The sequence below is a fragment of the Hipposideros armiger genome, unplaced genomic scaffold (assembly GCF_001890085.2).
Source record: "Hipposideros armiger isolate ML-2016 unplaced genomic scaffold, ASM189008v1 scaffold_1, whole genome shotgun sequence".
Taxonomy (NCBI): Eukaryota; Metazoa; Chordata; class Mammalia; order Chiroptera; family Hipposideridae; genus Hipposideros; species Hipposideros armiger.
In genome coordinates this window covers 6,436,763-6,457,984 of record NW_017731351.1, presented here as the reverse complement: position 1 = coordinate 6,457,984, position 21,222 = coordinate 6,436,763, and the positions used below count along the sequence as shown (strand labels likewise).

At 38.3% G+C, this 21,222-nt stretch overlaps 1 protein-coding gene across 3 annotated transcripts in view; it reads left to right on the top strand.

The window, feature by feature from the left end:
* Positions 1–21,222, top strand: part of ADAD1 (adenosine deaminase domain containing 1) — a 116,713-nt gene that overhangs the window by 3,520 nt on the left and 91,971 nt on the right. For 2 of the 3 annotated variants that reach the window (XM_019667181.1, XM_019667112.1), the window contains exons 4-10: positions 560–727; positions 3,241–3,309; positions 6,780–6,908; positions 12,614–12,737; positions 14,384–14,554; positions 15,912–16,141; positions 17,489–17,726. In XM_019667181.1, the coding sequence (XP_019522726.1) occupies positions 560–727; positions 3,241–3,309; positions 6,780–6,908; positions 12,614–12,737; positions 14,384–14,554; positions 15,912–16,141; positions 17,489–17,726 (1,129 nt within the window). The remainder of the gene's footprint in view (positions 1–559; positions 728–3,240; positions 3,310–6,779; positions 6,909–12,613; positions 12,738–14,383; positions 14,555–15,911; positions 16,142–17,488; positions 17,727–21,222) is intronic. The other variant, XM_019667266.1, reaches the window with a different exon arrangement.

Here is a 21,222-nt window from a genome sequence, read left to right as displayed (position 1 = left end):
TTTTGCTTTGGTTTCCTGGTGAATCCCCCTCTTCCACCTGCCTCCCTAAGGCTGTGGTGGGTCGAACTGCTTTTACCGTGACCCCTGGCAAGTGCACAGGATTTCATCGAGGGCTCCCTTCTGCTCTGGAGCTTCTGAGAGCATCAACGCACTCAGAGGGGACAGAAAATAAACTTAATTGGTATTGCAGTTTGAAAGGAAAGATATTGCCAGAGGCTCCACATTTTGCCTCTCAGTCATTGGATAGCTATTTGGAGGCTTGTCATTGTTAGGCGTTAAACACGACACCATCACTCCATGGATGGCCTGTGCTGTAAAGGTGGTCCTGCTGCTCACGCTGAACCTGGTGCCCGCCTGGCTGCTTGAAGGGCTCCTCAGAACTAGCTCCGGACCCACCCAGCTTTACTTGTAACCTGTATCGGCCCTGCAAAAACCCTGAGAGGCCGAGAGAGCTGGTTTTCCCCAGCTTTTGTCTTGGAATGGTTTCCCATATAACACACAGCTCTGGCAGGGTTATACTGTGAAGTCCTGTAGCTCTCACTCTGAATTCTTTTTCAAGGTAACGTTATGGGACCGTATTTTGCATTTTGTGCTGTGGTGGATGGTATTCAGTATAAGACGGGACTGGGACAAAATAAAAAGGAGTCTAGATCCAATGCAGCAAAATTAGCTCTTGATGAGCTCCTACAATTGGATGAACCTGAACCAAGACATTTAGAAACATCAGGTAAGTACTCTTGATTATGAAGTATTTGTAAAATGTAGCATTTTTTAGAAGGAATTGCCTGAAAATTTATGTTAATGAAGAGTTCCATGGCAACTACAAGTTAGAATTAGCAGGATTTGAATAATTCCCTTCCACTGCTGTCTGATTGCTGATGTACTTAATAGTATTTAAAATTGCTCGTGTATATTTCAGCCCCCAAAAGAGATAAACATGTTGCTGAACTGTCTGGTAACTTTTCAGATTGTCAGTGGGTTCCAGTCCTGAAACTTGGTTTTCTCTGTATTTACTGGATTCTTAATTATGCACTTAACACTGTGTATTTATTACTTAGATATTTTTAATGCAATTTTACGGTTGCCTATGTTAAATTCAGGAATGCTAGAGTTACTTGAGAAAATAACAGCCTAAGGTAGCATAGCAAACACAAGTATACTAAGAGTGTAAACTCTAGGATTTGATTGCTCAGCTTGGAATACTGACCCTGGACAGACGAGTTATTTGCCCTCTAAGTCTAAGTTTCAGAATTTGAAAAGCAGGGGCAAGGATAGTAAGTACCTCCAATGGCTGTCATTAGAATTAAATAAGTAATGCATGGAAAGCATTTAAGCAGTATCTTGTGAAAAATACATTATCAAATAATAGTAGTTCTTATTAAATATTAATTAGACTGAGGAATATGTTAACATGTTACATATGCTAGCATAATAAGTTTTTGTCACTATTCATTTCACGTTAGGTTACATTTTGGGTTACCTGTAAACGAGGCAACTTTGGAAAAGAAAAACATTTCATTTTTACCAGGCAAATATGAACACTAGTAATTGTGTAAGGGTACTCCTTCCAGGGATTTTGGATGCGTGGACATTCAGGTTAATTATTTTGTTTTTGCTTTGGTTTCCTGGTGAATCCCCCTCTTCCACCTGCCTCCCTAAGGCTGTGGTGGGTCGAACTGCTTTTACCGTGACCCCTGGCAGGTGCACAGGATTTCATCAAGGGCTCCCGTCTGCTCTGGAGCTTCTGAGAGCATCAGGGCACTCACCTGTGCTTTAAAAAATTTTTTTTTATTGAATTTATTGGGGAGACATTGGTTAGTAAAATTATATAGGTTTCAAGTGTACATTTCTATAATACGTCATCTGTACATTCCATTGTGTGTTCACCACCCAGAGTCACTTCACCTGTGTTTTCTTCTAAGAGTTTTGTAGTTTTAGCTCTTGTGTTTGGGTCAAGTTGATTTTTATATATAGTGTTAGGTAAGGGCCCAACTTCATTCTTTTGCATGTGGATAACCAGGTTTTGTAGCATTTTTCAAAAAGACTGCCCATTCCCCCATTGAATGGTCTTGGCATTCGTATAGAGAATCGTTTGAGCATATGTGAGGCTCTGTCTCTAGGCTCTCTGTTCCGTAGGCCTGTGTGCCTGTCTGCAGTCTATTACCCCACTGTTTTGATTACTATTGCTTTGTATTAAGTTTTGAACTTCGGAACTGTGAGTCTTCCAACTTGGTTTTTCTTTTTCAAGATTATTTCGCCTATTTGTATATGGTGTTTTAAAATGCAGACCAACTCATACAGTCACATTTTCTTTCTTTATTTAAATTATTTGTGCTCGCTTGAAAAACAGGATTTAATATCTTTAGTTTTCATTCCAAATGAGCCCTACTCATGTGAGTAAATGCGAAAAAAAATCCATCTTTCTCTTGAGTTTTTAAAGTTCTGCTTCTCTAAAATCCACAATGTGTATATCTAACAATAGTCAGCATTTACTTAACTAATGAGAGACCCAGCATGACACTGTCAGTCTTTCCTTACTAATTTCTGTGTATTCAACCAGTTTCTCATCTTACTCAAAATGAAGTCCACCGAAGCAGTTCTGTTTGTTTCCTTTGTCTTTGTGAATGACTCTTGAGAGATGCTGTCTACTTTAGTTGAAGCTTTGCTCCTGTAGACTCTTTATTTAAGTTTCCTGATCTTTTTTGTTCCGTTGGTTTAGTATCTTGTTCTTTTCTTGTTTTTCCTGGATTCCCTAACTTTGGAACCAAATTGCAAAGCCATTGCAAAGAACGCGATGAAAAGCTTTGAAAACTTCGAATGTAGTATTCCCCTAGAAAACACTCTAATAAAATAGCGTTAAAAATGATCATTTTTACTTGCTAAATTTTGATAGAATATTAATTTTAAATGTTTTACATAGTATTGCTGTAAATAGAAAATTGTTCATAAGCATCTAAAACAGGGTTGCATTGTAACCGCTTTTCAGGATGCTGCATCTATTACAGAGCAAGCTCTATAGTAGCATAAGATTAGGAAGCCTGTAAATGGGCTTGTATATTGATTTAAATATAGAAAAGACATTAATCAAAGCTTAGCTAATGGATGTTTGATGGTCTGGAGTTGGCAGAAGTATACAGAAAATAATCATTCTTGGATTGCTGTTTTATTACGTAATAGGAAGGTACCTGCTCTTTGCAACAATGAAGTTTATGCTTCCTTTTATTTTTGTTTTATTTACAGGTCCTCCTCCTATCCCTGCAGAGCCTGTTGCTTCATCTGAACCAGCATATGTTTCCAAAGTACATTATGGTAGGAAAGTCCTTTACACTATTCTTTTTTTAAAGAAAACCCAATTAAAATTATAACAATGTATGATTAAAATATGTATAGGTATGAAAACATACATTAATATTTTATCATTCAAAACTGTCACACACCTACAAAGAGAGGAATTTCCTTCCATACTCTGATAAAAATTAGAGGAATGGAGAAGAATTGAAGAAATTGATTTTTTCTCAATTTTAGGTAACTGCCTTTTTGAGAATTCTTTACCTTGGTGGACTTGTCATTAATGAAAAGCAGTGGCTTTCTGGTGCTCGATGGATGGGACATTCATGTCAAATAATCTGTTCACTTTTTTTTTAATGGTAGTCATTTGTCACTCAAGCCCAAGAAAACTACAGTTGCAGTTGACATGATTAGTTTTGTGACCTAGGACCAGTTACTTCTCTATGCACCCAATTTCTTCTTTTGTAAAATGGCCATAACAATAATTACCTCATGGGGTTACTATGAGGATTAAATAAATTCATCCATGTACTTGTAAAACACTTAGATCAGTGCCTGGCACACAGTAGGTGCTTACTCTAGGTAGTAACTGCTATTATTTTATGATAGCACGTCTATCATATTCAACATTATATGGTAGTTATTGTATACTTTTCCCCTTACATTATGAATCCCCTGAAAGGCAGGAAATTATTCTTAATTTCTACGTTGTCTAAATAGTAGTAATACTTAAAGCTTTAATGTTGTAGAATTAAAATGAAAAAGAAAAAGTCTCTTTCCTAGGTCTGGAGATTAGGACTTGAGAAATTTTGTGCCTATTCAAGCTTGGTTTTCTATTGTTTGTCTAAGACAGATGATTTGCACAGTCGTGTGCTTGCATGGAGTAAAAGGACCAGATCAGAGAAAATAGGCACATTCAAAAGGCGAAATCTACCAATAATTAATTATGTGCTTGACCTCACAGTCGTAAGGATTGACGAACAGAAGGGCAGAAAGGGGTCAGTCTAGCAGCTGTGACCTCTTAATATGGGGAGGAGCTTCAGTCTTTCTTTTTAGCCTCTGTGGACGTTTTCATTGAATAGTGGGAGAGAATCCCAGCTCAGTGGTTGGCAAATAGTACAGATACCGTTACCCTGAGAAAAGAGGTCTGTGAGGAAGAAAGAAGATGTGGTTGACAGTACGCTTCAGGCGATGCAGAGGCGAGTCAGTTCGCTGGGGTTAGGTCAAGAGTCAGGTATCAGTCAGAAAAGGAAGAACAAACATCGACCTTCAAGCTTATGTGTAAACACAGGCTTTGGATGTTATTGCTTTTGAAGAAAAGAGATTTGCACCCACAAAAATGTCCTGTACAGCTTCTGTCAGGCCAGGTATAGAGGGGGTCACTGTTTTCCAGCCTGTCTGCTTTACAGTATTTCTAACTGGACCATATCTTCACTAAAAACAGGGATACTTTGGCTCTGAAGATAGGTTCAAGTTACTCATAATACTAAAAGATCACTTGAAATTAGCAACTCAAAATCAAAGAATTGAGTTAATTGGCTTTATGTGTGTCATGTTTTTATCTCATCCTTCATTTCCAATAATTTGTGAGAGCATTTTATTTATCAATAGCCCACACACATTCATGGGGACAACAGTATTTCACTTGCTCCTTTTCTTCCACACACACTAATAACAAATACATTTAGTAACTAAGATTTCATTATTTTCACTATATTGATTTGTTCCTTCAACACTCAGTTAAGATCAAGAGATATATTGATATGTCATTAAATAACAAATGTTCTTTGATGTCAAATCTTTTTAATGTACAGTGAAACATGCTCTTGCCAAACATAATTCTTGTTCTGTCAGTACTAATTGCAGTGTATTTTTCTATTCTATCTCAGAACACAAAATAATTACTAACTATATAGGACATGATTAAATTATAGTAGAGTACATTCATTCTAGAGAACCATTAAGATGATTGAAGTAGCACTAATATCTACCCTTGAATGATGTCCAAGACCAAGAAAATGCAAAAAGTGGGTTTTAGCACATCCCCGTTTTTATTTTTAAATTGATGTATACTTATATTTATAGATTGTTTTTAAAAATATTCATAAGAAACTGGTAATAGTGGTTGCATTTGGAGGGAGAGACTTCTGAATGTATATCTCCTGTACTGCTGTTTCAGTAAAAATAAAATTAAAATTTAAGATACTACTAAATTGAATACTGCTTTTCTTGTATCATGAGTTTGCGGTGATAAGAAGAGCCAAATTGCTGGGTACTTCTCATTCATATTTTTACTACAAAAGGACCAAAACTAATTTACATACCACATACTGATGGTTTGACCGGTTTGAGTGAAATATATGCTGACATGCAGTTGTAATAATAATCTGCACCTCCATGTTTTATGCCTTATGATTACATAAGAGAACGTAGCCAGTGGGTCATTGTGTTTCCTCCAGAGCTTCATGTTGTCATTGGCTTTGGGACTGTCCTTTCACTCTTTTTGATAATGCGACTTTACCTGGTTTTGCCAAGAAGACAGCATTGACAGTATGAGCAAAGAAAAATGCAAGTTTAACAAGTATAAACAAAACATGTAAATGGCCTATCTGAACTGAGTTGTATTCAGTAAGCAGAATATTAGCTGAGACTGCTGACATCAAACTTCTGTTGTTTGTGCTCCTTCTTAATGTGATGGTTAAGAAGCAGGTAAAAAGAATTTCTGTGAAAATTATGATGAATTAAACATTTCATATACAGGCGCTGTGTGAGAGCAAAATGGTTTCATCGCTTTTCTGCTCTGACAAAGTTGAGTGACCTGTGACCCACTTGAAACCTCAGGAGCTAGCCGTGGTTCACAGGTCAGCATCCAGAGTGCGCTGTTAGGTGATGTTGCAGCCGCTCAGTCTCTGAACGGGGCTCCACCAGGGATCCACAGCACGTGTGTGCAGGGCAGCTGGTGGCCAGGGCCTGCCCCAGACTTGTATAAAAATCAGGGGGTGACTTTGGACTCATATCCTTCATTATAAACTGTTCTGTAGTCACCCTAGTTACTTAAAACTATCTTTACCCCTTCTGAAGTTTGGAACATTTTTAGTGGGGACTGGGAACTGTGTCAAGTGTCTAAGGACGAGTGGGTTTTGTTGATTGTCACAGTGATTGGGAATACTCCTGCATTCAGTGAGATGTCAGTGGTCTGGCAGTGTGGGACATTGCTGTACAACATAGAATTGTTTTGTGTTCTTTGTGACTTCTGGATAATTCATCAAATTTAAATCAGTCATTTTCTAATACGTAATATTTTTTTACATTTTTTTATAAGAAGTTATCTTAAAAGCTCAATAACGTATTCTTTTAGAATTGAATAATTTAAAATCCCAATCATGACATAAATTATAAACTCATTTAATTGTGAGATTATAATAGAAATAATACAGGCCTCTGGAAGAAAATATAATATTCAGATTCCTATTGCATTTGTTTTTTTCTAGAAGGGGGGAGACACATGCAGTATACAAAGATTTCGCAGATTGTTAAAGAAACATTTAATCAACTAATTTGTAGTCATTCAGAATATCTGAAATGTAGCAATTCACTGGCTGCTTTCATAATCGAAAGAGGTAAGTCCAAATATTTGGGATGTGTTAGTTTGTAGAAAAACTGTTAAATATCTTAATGATCTGAACTATACTATAGTAGTATTTTAATTAACTATCTTTGCCCCTGTTGATAATGTTGTTTTATTGAAGTGGCCTTTTCTAGTAGGTGCGGGTCATTAAACACAAAGGTTCTCAAAGGTAGCGATAAAGAATACTGACCAGGAACCAAAAGAGAACTACAGAATGGTAAAATGCCTAATATTTTAAATAACAACTCTGTTGGAACCACTACCAACCTGAAATCTAATCCCCATTATAACAAACGTTGAGAAGTGCTCTATAAAAATTAACATATTATTGGGTTGTTGGAAAAGTCATGACGTATTTTGTCTTATGTTTTTCGAAGGTCATTTATTTATATAAAGAGAAAAGATCAATTAATGATATATTGCCCGTTTTTGTTCGATAACTTTTTGCCATTTTTTCGATGAGCTTCATAATTCCTCGTTCATAGAAGGACCTGTCTTAATTTTTGAAAAACTGAACAAGATGCTGATTTATAGCCTCATCTGAATTGAACGTTATACCACACAAGGAGTTTTAAAGAGAGCAAAACAAGTGGAAGTCTGACGGCGCAAGGTCAGGCGAGTATGGTGGGTGTGGCAACACATCCCATCCAAACTCCAATCATTTTTGATGGGTGATCAAACTTGTGTGTGGTCTCGCGTTGTTGCAATGGAACACAACTCCTTTACGATTAACCAGCTCTGGACGTTTCTGGATGATGGATTCGTTCAAACTGTCCAGTTGCCGACAGTATACAATCGAATTGATTGTTTGGTTCCTTGGTAGGAGCTCGAAAAACATGACACTTTTAAAATCCCACCACACTGAGAGCATAACCTTCCTCTGATGAATGTCTGCTTTCGATGTGGTTTGAGGTGAATCATCACATTGGGACCAAGACCGTTTGCACACCACATTGTTGTAAACAATCCACTTCTCATCACCAGTTATTAGTCGCTTCAAAAAAAGATCATTTCCTCACGTTTAATGAGCATATTGCAGATGTTTATACGCGCCGTCAGATGAACTTCATTGAGTTCATGCGGAACCCAAATATCGATCTTGCTTACGTATCCCAGCTTCTTCAGGTGGTCGTGAATGCTTGAATGATGGATGTTCAATGTTTCTGCAATCTCTCATGTCGTGTAACGTGGGTTTGACTCCATCAATGCCTTTATTTTGTCGTCATCAACCTCGGTGGGCCTCCTTGAGACTGAGGAGTGTCATTGAGATCAAAATCACCAGCATGGAATTTCGTGAACCATCATTGGCACTGATGTACTTGTAGAGCATTGTCACCATAAACTTGACACAATTTTTCACAAGCTTGACACACGTTCTTCCCTTTAAGGAAGTAAAACAGTAAAATATGGCTAAAATGCAGTTTCGTCTTCCATCTTCAACTTGTTGTAAAATCAAAACTCAACCAAATCTCTCAATTTTTTTTAGAATGAAGCTAGAACTGTCAGCTGTCAAATGACATAGGAATAACATAGATGCAAATGACTCTAGTACTTCCAAAAATGAACTAGTGCCATCTATTGCAAACATGCATCATTACTTTTCTGACAACCCCAGTATTTTCATTTTTGAGTAAGAAAAGAGTAAAATAGGAAAAATCATGAACCTCTGGTTTTTCTTCTGGATATTATGATGTGATTCCAACTACATTTTATCTTCTGTTTACCCTTTAATGATCTGGATTGACCACTAATTAAAAGTACAGTAAAACCTTGGATTGTAAGTAACTTGGTTTGCGAGTGTTCCGCAAGACCAACAAACATTTCTAATACATTTTAACGTGTTAAGCGAGCAATGTCTTGCAATGCGAGTAGTTTATTTCCAGAATGAATTACGCTCGCAAACCAAGGTATGACTGTACTTGAATTTTATATTAATCTCTGAATAAGATATTAAAGATGATATGAAAACAGTTTGAGATTTGGTATCTATTGTTAAGGAGTTTCTGTGATCTAGGTGGGAAGAGAAGTTACTCTTGAAAGTCTAAGATAAAAGTTAAAATCTGTTTTCTGTAATCCAAAAATGCATGAGAATTCATAGATTAGAGAGAACCTATAGGGTTAAAATCCTTGGTAACAGATGAGACTTAAGCTGGAACTTTAAGGATTAGTGAGGTTTGGGTAAATAGAAGAAAGGAAGACAGTCTTGGAGAAAGACCTGTGGGAACAGAGCAGCAGTGAGAAAACCGTGTATGGGATAGTGAGAGAGAACTCTGTAGTGTAGACGAGTATATAATCAGAAGGAATACAAAATGTAGCTAGGTTGATAAAACACCACCACCTTATGGAGTGGCTTAAAAGCCAGTCAAATGTTGGGTTTAGTGAGGTTGATACTAAGCAGTGAGCCATTTTTGAACAGGGGTCGATAATGTACCATCCTTATTGGGAACCTTAGCGTCAGGCTCAGCTCTGCTCCTTAAATGACTTTGTGCAAGTTAAATACTTATCTCCCTGCTTCAGTTTTCGTCTCATTTCTGAAAAATGGCAATAATAACCTCTACTTCATGGAGTTGTTAGGATTCTGTGTGATTATGTAAACTATTTAGCACAGTACTTGGTGTTTAGTAAGAGCTTAATTTTTGTTTGTGATGATTAGGATAATTAATGTTTAAGCAATAATGGACAACAAACAATTTCAGAAATATTACAGGTATGGAATCTGAATTAGGAACTCACAGCTAAGATGGCTGTGATGGAGTACGTCCATTAGAGCTGAGATAGCCATGAGCAGGAAGAGAGAAAGTATGTTTAGAAAAAAACATGATTTCACAGTTACAAAGGAGAATGGTGCTTCCATACACACGGAATCTGGAAGCTGGTGTGCAGTTGTGTGGAGAACAGCATGGGTGAGAATAAGAAATGGTTTTAGAAGCATGATTGTGAATGCGGCGGGGAAAGCCTGAGGAGATCAAGTGCATGTTCCTGGAGTACCTCACACAATCGATACACACTTCAGATGCATTATTGGACACCTCAGACGGGTATTCCGCACTACCCAGCCAGTCTGTCTCACGGAGGGCTGGTCACATTCCCTGCGGCGGCCATTTCGTACTTTTCCTTTGTTCTCAGACACTTCACAACTCGCTCATCCTTGCTGTCAACTAATGGCCTTCCCTCAGAATTTTCAGTTGAGTGTGTAAGAAGCTTATCAAATCCAAGCTTCCCTCTGTCCTCTGCCACCAAATCTATGTACTTTCCTGCGCTTGTGTCCATCTTCTCTGCTATAAAAGTGGAAGGATCTCCTTCTCCAGAGTAGCTCCTTCGCCTGCATCCGACTCCATTCCCTCTCACACACAGCTCAGCGAGTTCCTTCTTTCGCTTATCCCCTTTTTCCTGCATTATCCAACTTTGGTATCTTCATGCGACTTGGTAGGTCGAGTTACAAAGTTGAGAAAGAAGCTGAATTCTTAGTTATACCATTGCCCCTTGTAAGTCGGAACTTACACTGACACTATAGAATTCCCTTTTACCACCCCAACTCCCATCCCTTATGAAGCAGCTGCACTCGAGAGCTGGAACTTTATTTCCCCAGCTCAGTAAATGGCATTCACCCAGTGGCTCAGACAGACCAAAAATCTTAAATCAGCCATGATTTATCCCTTTCCCTAACACCCCTCAATTTGTAAGTCCTTTTGGTTATATCCCCAAACGCTTATCTTTTCCATTTAACCTTCATCATTTGAGACTTAACTCATGACCTCTTACTTGGACTACTGTAACAGGCCCCTAACTCAGCTCCTTGGACCCTACATACCACATTCTCCACACACAGGAGTGACCCTAAAGTGGAACCCAATATGCTTTCTGCTCCCTACCTTTAGTAGCGTTGCCATAGCTCTGGGTAAAAGCCACAGCTCCTCAGCATGGTGTCTGATGCCTCTTTCTCTAACCCAGCAGTTCTCAACCTTCCTGATGCCGCGACTCCTTAATACAGTTCCTCATGTTGTGGTGACCCCCAACCATAAAATCATTTTCGTTGCTACTCGATAACTGCAATTTTGCTGCTGTTATGAATCGTAATGTAAATATCTTTTTGTTTTCCGATGGTCTTAGGTGACCCCTGTGAAAGGGTCGTTTGACCCCCAAAGGGGTCGCGCCCCACAGGTTGAGAACCGCTGCTCTAAATCCTCCAGGGCTGTGCTGCCCGTCGCTACAGCCATGGTCACATGCGGCTGCTGAACACTTGAAACACGGCTGGTCCGAACTGGGATGTGCAGTGAATGTGAACTCCACAGTGGATTTCTAAGTCTCANATGTAAATATCTTTTTGTTTTCCGATGGTCTTAGGTGACCCCTGTGAAAGGGTCGTTTGACCCCCAAAGGGGTTGCGACCCACAGGTTGAGAACCGCTGCTCTAACCTTATCGTAAGCCATTTCCTCCCCCCCCCCCAAACCCATCCCTGCCCCTTACTGAACCAGCTACACTGATCTTGCTTAGCACAGGGTCTGCACAAAGCTAGTTCTTCTGACTGAAATACCCTTTATCTCACTCCTTGTGCCTCTTACTCTTCATCCTGAAACTTAATTGCAGCTTCATATGGATTCTGCAACTAGTCTGCATGGAGTGACCTTCCTCCCATTCTTCTTTACATTAGCCCCATCGCTTTTTCCTTCAAGGCTTTTTGTTTAGTCTTTTTTCTGTCTCTCCTATGAGAAGCTTCATGGGGGCATGTTTGCTTAACATCTTACTCCTAGTGTCTGCTTCAGTGCCTGGTACTTGGTAGGACCTTAACATTTTTTTGTTGAGTTAGTAAAAGTCCTTTAGGTAGTTGCACATGTGGAGCTGAACTTGGAAAGACTAAGACTAAAAATTTTCTGAAATCACCAACACTGAAATAAAAAATAGAATGAGCATGATATTAAGAGGAGAATATTTAGAGGAAAAAGAGCAATGAGCTAGTGATTAGGCTGTAGAGACCCCATAGTTAGGATGTGAAAGGAGAAAAGAATTGTTTACCTCAATGTAGTTTCAAGGAAATCTCAAATACGATATAGCAATAAATAAATGGAGCAAAACTATTGGGAAAAGCATAAAAAGGTGCTTGTTTCTTCAAAAAAGCAGTTTCAGGGCGGCCGAGTGGCTCCGTTGGTTAAGAGCTTGCTCAAGAGTGTGAGCTCTGAGCAATAGGGTCACCGGTTTGATTCCCAGCCCAAGCTAAGCTGCCAACAGGTGGCAGGATGGCTCAGCCAAAAAAAAAAAAAAAAGGCAAAAAAGCAGTGTCAGTAGAGCAAAGAAAGAAAATATAATTTGGTTTGTGGAGAGTTTGGATTAAGAAAAAATTAGAGGCATTGTATATAGTTTATTTCATACAGAAGTAAAATGGCAAGTGAAGGCTCTTAGCAGCCAAATAAACCTAGATGCAAAGGAATTAGATACATATTTGAAAACCAAGGATATCTGGTGATTCTGCTTGTGGTAAAAATTTAAATGAAGTATCAAAAGTATATGTGCCTTTTTCATTGAGATATTACTGAAGTAATTAAGAGTTTTTGCCTCTTAGATGACTCTAAAACTCTTAGTTGATGAAATTGTAGAATTTTGCACCTTTTTGGTCAGTATATTTTACTACCTTGAAAATGGTTGAACATAGGGAAGGGGCAGGTCAGAATGAGCTGCTAATGTGAACTGTTTCCTTCCAGCTGGACGGCACGAGGTTGTAGCCATCGGCACAGGGGAGTACAATTACAGCCAGGGCATTAAGCCGGATGGAAGGGTGCTGCATGACACACATGCAGTGGTCACAGCGAGAAGATCTCTCCTTCGGTAAGGCCACAGATCTGTTTATGGCCACCAAATGTTAATGCTGTCAGCTCAGAGGAACTGCAATTACATGCCTTTATGCACAAATGCAGTTTGATCCTGGAGCCAAGGGTATGACGGTCTCTTACTTTTCCAGGCCGTCTGTTATTGCTATGTCATTTTGGGAATCTTATGGTAGGAACTGCAATGTGTGGCCTGAGGATTTTAGTGATTTATTATCAAGATCTTATGAATCCAGTTTTAAGAGTCCTACAACCTTTTTGAGATAAAAATGCCATCTTTCTAACTGAGTAAAGGAGTTGGAAAGCATAGCTTTAGATTTGCACCAGGTAGGCTCGGGGATATTTTCCCCTGAATCAGCCAGACTTGTCCAAAGGCAGAATCAGAAACCGATGGGTCTCCACTCACTAGGCCTGTGCAGTTTCCCATGTAACCGAGTGTGTAAGGTGACATTTATGCTGGCAGATCTCAGAGAGAAGGAGAAGGGGGCCTAGGGGAGCATGCCTAGTTTCTTTTTCCAGACTTACCTGTCACTTTGCTCCTTACGTGGGGGTTGAATAGCAGGTGGGAGAGAACAGTCCGGAATGTTACTCTTCCATGGAAACATGAGAAGTGAGAAATAAGTGCTACCTCCTACAATGCCCACCAGCTTTTGGCTCTCTTACCCCATTGGACTTACTTTTATAAAACTATTTTGTGGAAATTTTCACATACTCACAAGTGACAAAAGGATAATGAATTTTATCACTCAGTTATCAGCATTCTGGTACCAATATCCAATTATCAGTGTATCTAATTATGAGCCGCCTTCTATTCTTCTTTAATCTATATATTCTCACTTTTCGTTGGTGGTGTTTTCTTTGCTGGAGTATTTTAAGACAAATTTAGACATACTACTTTATCTTAAAAACTTAAGTATGTTTATCTGTAATAATAAGGAAAGAGTTCGATAACCTTAAAAAGAAGGTTTGGGGGGAAGTCCACGAAAGTATGCAGCTCGTTGTCGCCCCATCCCCCTTAGCACTTACTAAATTATTTGACTTCTTTAAAGATAACCTCTTTTAGGTTTGTGTCTTCCCGTGTTGGCACTGTTGTAGACTGGTGCTTAATTTTTTATTACGCACATATTTCTGATGATAGGATTAAAATCTTGCTTTTTAAAAATAAGCAAAATAGTATTTGTCCCCTGATTTGATTAGTAGTGCCTTTCAGGAGATCTGCTGTAGTTCTTAATACAACCAACGATCTTCACCATATTCTTTCAGTGCTGCTGTGTTTTTGTCTTCAAAGCAGTTAAGGGGCAGGAACTGCTGTTGTCTGTCTGTCTTGGCAGGGAAGGGGAAATAGAAGTAAGGCAGCCAACTGTCACTTCACCAGGAGGCTGGGAGCAAGACTGTCTGAGAAAGAAAAGGGAGGAATGAGCAGGGAAGTGCATCATTTTCAGGATACGTGCGTTGAGGGCTCAGATGTGAAGTGAGAGTGGCGCGGTCAAGGAGGGGTGCTTTCAGGCACATCACGGGGCAGACGGGGCTCCGTGAGACGAGGCCGTCCCAGGGACTTCATTGCTCATGGCACATAGGAATATGATGCTCATTAAGATACATTTTTAAATTTTATGACTTGATAAAGTTATAACCTATTTATTTTAGGTACTTTTATAGACAACTTCTACTCTTCTACAGCAAAAATCCTGCTATGATGGACAAATCAATATTTTGCACAGAGCCAGCCTCTAGTTTACTCACTCTCAAACAGAATGTCCACATTTACCTCTATATGAACCAGTTGCCTAAAGGATCAGCCCAGATTAAGTCACAGTTGTAAGTATTATGGAAGTTGTATGTACGTATGTATGTATGTATGTATGTATGTATGTATTTACTTTATAATTGGGTAATTGGGGGTGGGGAACAGTGTTGGGGACTGAGGACCAGTCAAGTTGTTTTTCTTCAATCTTAGTTGTGGAGGGTTCCAGTCGCCATCTGGCTGCCCGTCGGCAGCTCATGGCCTCTAAGCTCAAGGTGCTGAGTTCATTCTTAGTTGCGGGCGGGCGTAGCCCACCATCGAACAGGCAGTCTTGTTGTTAGGAGCACGTGCTCTCATCAGCTGAGCCATCCTGCCTTCTTTTGGCAGCTCAGTGTTAGCTCAGCTCGAGTGCAGCATCACTGGCCCATGTGGGAATTGAACTGGTGGCCCTGTTGCTCAGAGCTCGTGCTCTTAAGCTAACTCTTAACCAGCTGAGCCACTCGGCAGGCCCCTGGCAGTTGTTTTTAAAAGTATCAAGATGGCCATCTCAGGCATTCTGTAGCCCTTCATCAAGTACATTCATATCTGCCCATCTTCTCCCGTCAACATTATTTATAGACTGCAGGAGGCTACAAATTCTTTCTCTCTCCCTCCCACTCAGTCTGACCTGTTAACTGCTGCTTAGATATCTCATGTACTTTTGCACTTACTTTCCTATGTTATTGCAAATCTTCTTTCTAGCTTGAAGATTTCATAAACTTTAGGAAAGTATGGATTTATGCACTCTTCACATACTCATACAGGAATTCAGAAATGTAGTTTGTTTCTCTGGTCAATGTGTGGCCAAAATTTCATTATCTTGATGAACGGGTAGCCTCAGCATGAAATTTAAACAATACAGACAAGCACAGAGAATAAAGTAAAATTCACTTTGAGTCTGATCATCTAGAGATACTGTAGTTAATACTTTATTAAAAATCCTTGCAGTAAACACCTTTGAAAATGAGCAATGAGTGTTCCTGGAGAGAAACTTCAAAAAAAATAATTTTAGATTTTATTGTTTTGATGTATTTTATTGGAGATGAATCTTGAATACAAATTATCACTTTTCTTTTTTTCAATCCCTCATTTTGTTGTTTTTAAAATTTTTTGTACAGAGAAAATAACTCACAAACTATGGTAGGGACAACAATTAGGTTTTCATTTACTTTTAAAGGACCTGAAGAATGGCAATAATATGAAATTTATCTTTGTTGGAAGCTTTAAATGTGACTTTCTGTTTGGCATTCATCTTACCTTACTTTGGGTTTGCATCTGTCTCTGTTACTGAAATTGTAAATTAAGCATGTTTGAGAACAGTTCTTTGGTGCATATAGATTTTACTTTGTCAGCTTTGTTTTTTAAAGGCAGAACTGTCTCCTCTTTCTCTAGGCGTCTTAATCCACGTTCCATATCTGCGTTTGAAGCCAATGAAGAGCTGAGTCTCCATGTGGCTGTTGAAGGCAAAATTTATCTAACAGTCTACTGTCCTGAAGATCTTGTAAATAGAGTAAACAGCATGTCCTCAAGTGACAAATTGACAAAATGGGAAGTGCTTGGTATACAGGGAGCATTGCTGAGTCACTTTATACAGCCAGTTTATATCAGCAGCATACTTGTTGGTGAGTGGGGCTCCAGTACCTCCTGGCTCTTTTACACATAAACACACTGTATTTTTTTTTTAATCAGTATAAAATCAGGTTTTGCATATGTGATGCTTCAAGGTAAAAAACCAGATCCCCTGTTTTGTTGAGCTTCTCATTTTAGGGTAACTTGTAATCACACTTAGTATAATATGACTTTTGTCATCTTATCAGGAGGCCAAGAATTAACATTTTACATTAGCCAGTTATATATGTATTCTGTCTTGAACTTACACTTCAGTTTGCATAATATTTAGTTTTTCCCCTTTCTTTGGGAAGATGTTTCCTTGAACTTCTCAAATATAATAGCTTATATTCAGTTATCCCTGAAATAAGAAAGATATTAAATATCCATTTTGGTTCTTTTCTACCCTTATACCTTTTTCATACATTTGTTTATGATCTCAATCCTTCTGAGTAGGAAGTAACTAGAACACAAAAATAATAACGTAGATTAGTAAATTATCACGTCCTTTGGCGGAGGATTTTACAGAATGCTTAGAAAAAAGGTGTCAAAAGCAACTCATGTTCTTTATACGTCATTTTCTAGATCCTGAATAGTCATAATAATGTAAGTCCAGTAGCTATCTGAACAGTTTCAACGATGTGGACACAGAGAGAGAGGGAGGCCTGCTTCAGAATCGCTGACTTAAATAGGAAGGGCCATTGCCTAACTTCTGTTCTAAATTTGATGCAGCCCATTATTTTATACTAATAACATTGCATCTTTTTGTGCTCTCTTCTTCAACAGTTATTTTAACTTCAGAACTCCATGCTTTTGCTTTAGAACTCCAAGTTTTTACGTGGTATGGCCCACAATTTTAACCAGAAATGGTCAATGTATAAAAAACTTTGTGTTGGGAAACTAGAACATTGTGGTCCTGGAACAGTTGTAATTTGTGGTCTGTAGATGTGGAAAAATGACTGACTTTCACCAACTTTCCCTTGCCATATTTACCTACTGCATTATGTGCTGATTTCATGCTGTGATCTGAGCACTCAAGACAAAATGAGCATGTTCTCTCTGGCAGGACCCTATAAAAAGTTCCATATTCTTTCTGAGTCGGTTGTGGCCCTTTCCTTTTATTCACTGGAATTTTGATTCATCATTTTCTATAGAAGAGTCTTTTTTGAATGGACATTCTGACTGCTGTCACCTTGTCCTGGTTCTGGTAAAGAATAGAGAAGTAGCTGCTTAAGAGTGAAAGTAGGAAAGAGAGGATCACAACATGAAGGATAACAAAACGGGCTTCAGACTCTTTTCCATTATTTTTTCTGGTATAGTCTTTGATATTGATGCTGTGTTTGTTCTGTTTTGCTTTCTAGGTGATGGGAACTGCAGTGATACTAGAGGCTTAGAAATTGCTATCAAACAACGTGTTGATGATTCACTCACTTCAAAACTTCCGATGTTTTACTTGGTCAACCGACCTCAGATTATTTTAGTACCTTGTGCATATCTACTTCAAACCAATGTGGAATATAGATCCTTGAGTCTGAACTGGGCACAAGGGGACAATTCTTTGGAGATTGTGGATGGCCTAAGTGGGAAGATCACTGAAAGGTTAGCACAGCTAAGCCCTTTTAAAAATCACATATTACCTAAGTTAAGGAGACATTTTAATGCACTTTTTATTTTTTGATACATTTTTTAAAAATTCTGAATAGTTTCATTAATGGAGTGTGACTGTTGCAGGCATTGTACTAATTTAATTTTTTCTTTTTCTGATGAGAAGACAGGTCTGGAGAAGTTACCTAACTTACTGGAGTCACTAAGTAGTGGTAGAGCCAGCATTCAGAGTCAGTTTCCAGAACCTGCGTTTCTCCAAGTATCATTTCATGACCATTAGCATTAGAATCATATAATGTATTTGCTTTAAAAATTCAGTTTCTCCTACTGAATCTGAATTTCTGGATCGAGGGCTCAGGAATCTGTATTTTTGACAAGCTTTCCCAAATATTACTTGTGTGCAGTGAAGCGTGACAACTGTTGTACTGCCTTCTTGTAATCACCCTGTATGTTAGGCATATTGTTGTTCTTTTACAGATAAAGAAACAGATCCAAGCTAGGTTAAATATCTTGCTTAAAGTCACCCAAACAGTAAGTAACACAACTGGGAATCTGATCTGGATATTTTATTTCCAAAGCCTTTGTTCTTAAGCATAATACACTGTGTTTTGTAGGCATTACTTTGTGATATTCCTACCATTGATTATGAAGTAAAATCTAAACCCTTCTTTCAGTGTGAGGTAATGAATAATGTTAAAAGTTTAGATGCCTAAATTTGCTTTTTTTGTGAAAGATTTAAACTACAACCACATACAAATGTCTCTTGGTAAAAACTCAGTCAATCATACTATTGATTATTTCAGCTATGGTGAATTATGCTATTTATGCTTTGAATTAGCATAACAAACTATGCACATATAAACAAAATAGGTCTTTGACAAAAAAACTGCTGAAAACATATACAAGGTGTGATAGAAAAATATCGTGAATGTTTAAATAAAAAGTTTATTACTATGAAAGACACATTGCCATTAATCCCCCTCAAAATACTCCCCCTCACTGCAAACACACTTATCTCATGTTCTTGCCACTTTCTGAAGCAGTTCTGGAAGTCCTCTTTCGTGAGTGTCTTTAGTTGCGCTGTCGTGGCTGCCTCGATGTCCTGAATCATTCTGACTTTGGGGAAGAGCCAAAAGTCACCCGGTGCCAGATCCGGTGACTAAGGTGGATGAGGACACACTGTAATTTTTTTATTTGACAGAAATTGCTCTACCAGAAGCGATGTGTGACACGGAGCCTTGTCATGATGGAGGATGATTTATGGCACACTTTAAAACACACCTTCTCTCAACCATAGCTCACACCTGACTGAACAAGCTGAAACTTGTCACACATGTCACTAAGTTTCCCATATTGAAGATCCTGCCTTTCTGTTGGATGGCAGCAGCACTCACCATAGTTTTTTATCACACCTCATAATAGCATAACAGAGATGAAATTCATAAATGTAAAATGAGCTTAACTCACTTATTATAGTTAAATGCTTGCCAGGTGATTACAAACACAAAGACAGCATTTATGATCTAAATATTAGACAGTGTAATTCAGCCCCAAAGCATTACATAAGGACACTTGAGCAATATAAAGTTAATTCACAGGGAAGGCAGAGAGTTATGAATAGCTATGCAGCCAATAGCATAATGTCAACATTCATGAAGCAGAAATTATGGAAGAGGAAAAATAGAAACACATTGCTAGTGGAGACAATAATTACTCTCTTTGAGTTCACAGTAGATCAAGTAGGCGAAACACTAAGCAAAGATATAGGAGTTTTAAATAACAAGGTAGATTTCATTCACTTATTTAAAAACTGCACCATAAAAATGTAAAATATACCTAATTTAAAAAACCTACAGAATACTGACAGAAATTGGCTATATGTTAGACCACAAAGAAGATCTCAAATTCTAAAAAGTAGAAGCAATGTAGATAATATTCTGTGATTGTGATGAAACTTATAAATAACAAAATCATAATACTAGAAACTACTGTCACTGAGGGAAAAAGTCCTCTAACTTTTGTCTCAAAGAGGAAATATAAATGAAACTGCAGAATATTTAGAAAACAAGGGTATTAAAAACATTACATATCAGAACTTGTAGGATATACAGCTAAAGTAAAGCTGAACAGAAAAGCCAATACTTTAAATGCTTATATCAACAAATAATGGAAATAAGCAGAATAATGAAATTAATAAAACTGGAAATGTAAATTAAAGAGCTAGAGAACAGAAAAAGTTAATCATAAAAAGCTGATTTTGTGAAAAAAATATCACTAATCTCATATAAACTAATACGGGAGTAAAATACTCAGAAACAGTGAAAACTGAAAGAATCATAAGAAACGTCTTTGCTCAACCATGCAAATATATTTGAAAACCTGGGTTAGAATGCATAAATTTCTAGGAAAAATTTCTAAAAGTGGTACAGATGAAACAAAAATCTAAACAGATTATTTTCATGAAAAATTTATCAAGACAGTACCCTTACTTCTCAAAGCACCATTCTAAGGTGGTTCAAAGGAGTTTTATAAACCTTTAAATAGCAGAAATTTCCAATGCTATCTGAAAATATGGAAAACATCCAAAACCTTTTAAGAAGCAAGTGTATCATTGATACTTAATCATGATAGAAGATTGCTGCTCCTCTCCCCAAAAGTTATAGAAGAAGCTCACTTTTATATCCAAGCAGAATTGCTGTATAAAATATTAGGAAGCAGAATCTAGTATTACATTAAAATAATATATTGGGTTGTCGGAAAAGTCATGATGCATTTTTGCAACGAAAACCATAGAAAAAATAAGTCATGACTTTTCCGACAACCCAATATATTTTTTTTAATTTTATTGGGGAATTGGGGGAGGGGAACAGCATTGGGGAATCAGGGAAGGGGTACAGACAAGTTGCTGTCGTTTTGTTCTTCAGTCTAGTGGAGGACGTCGCTTCACTGGCCCATGTTGGTATCATCATTGTGCTCTTCCCAGGTGAGGCAGATCGGTCGCCACCCACTGGACAGCCGCTCATGGCGGCTCTTGGCAGCTCACACTGGCTGCCGGCCACACACAGTAGCTCATGGAAGCCCACTGCAGCTTCACTGCAGCCTACGCCGTCGCTGGTGACTCACGGCAGCCCAGCTCCAGGTCGAGCTGTTGTTCACCATCTTAGCTGTAGAGGGCGCAGCGTCACTGGCCCTCATGTGGGATCCAAACCAGGGCCCTGCTGCTCAGACCTGGCGTCCCAAGCCAGCTCTTAACCAACGTGCCAGTCGGCCAGCCCATAACCCACTATTTTATACAAAGGTACCAATTGGGTTTTTTTCTAGGAATGTGAGGACAGTAACATAATAGAAATAATACCAGATTAAAAACCCTTATTAATGTAATTTGTCAAAATAATTGATCTAGGGAAAAAATACCATGTATCATCTCTCTAAATTCTAAGAAGGCATATAATACAGCCCTGCAACTATTTTAGGTAAAGATAATTTAAAA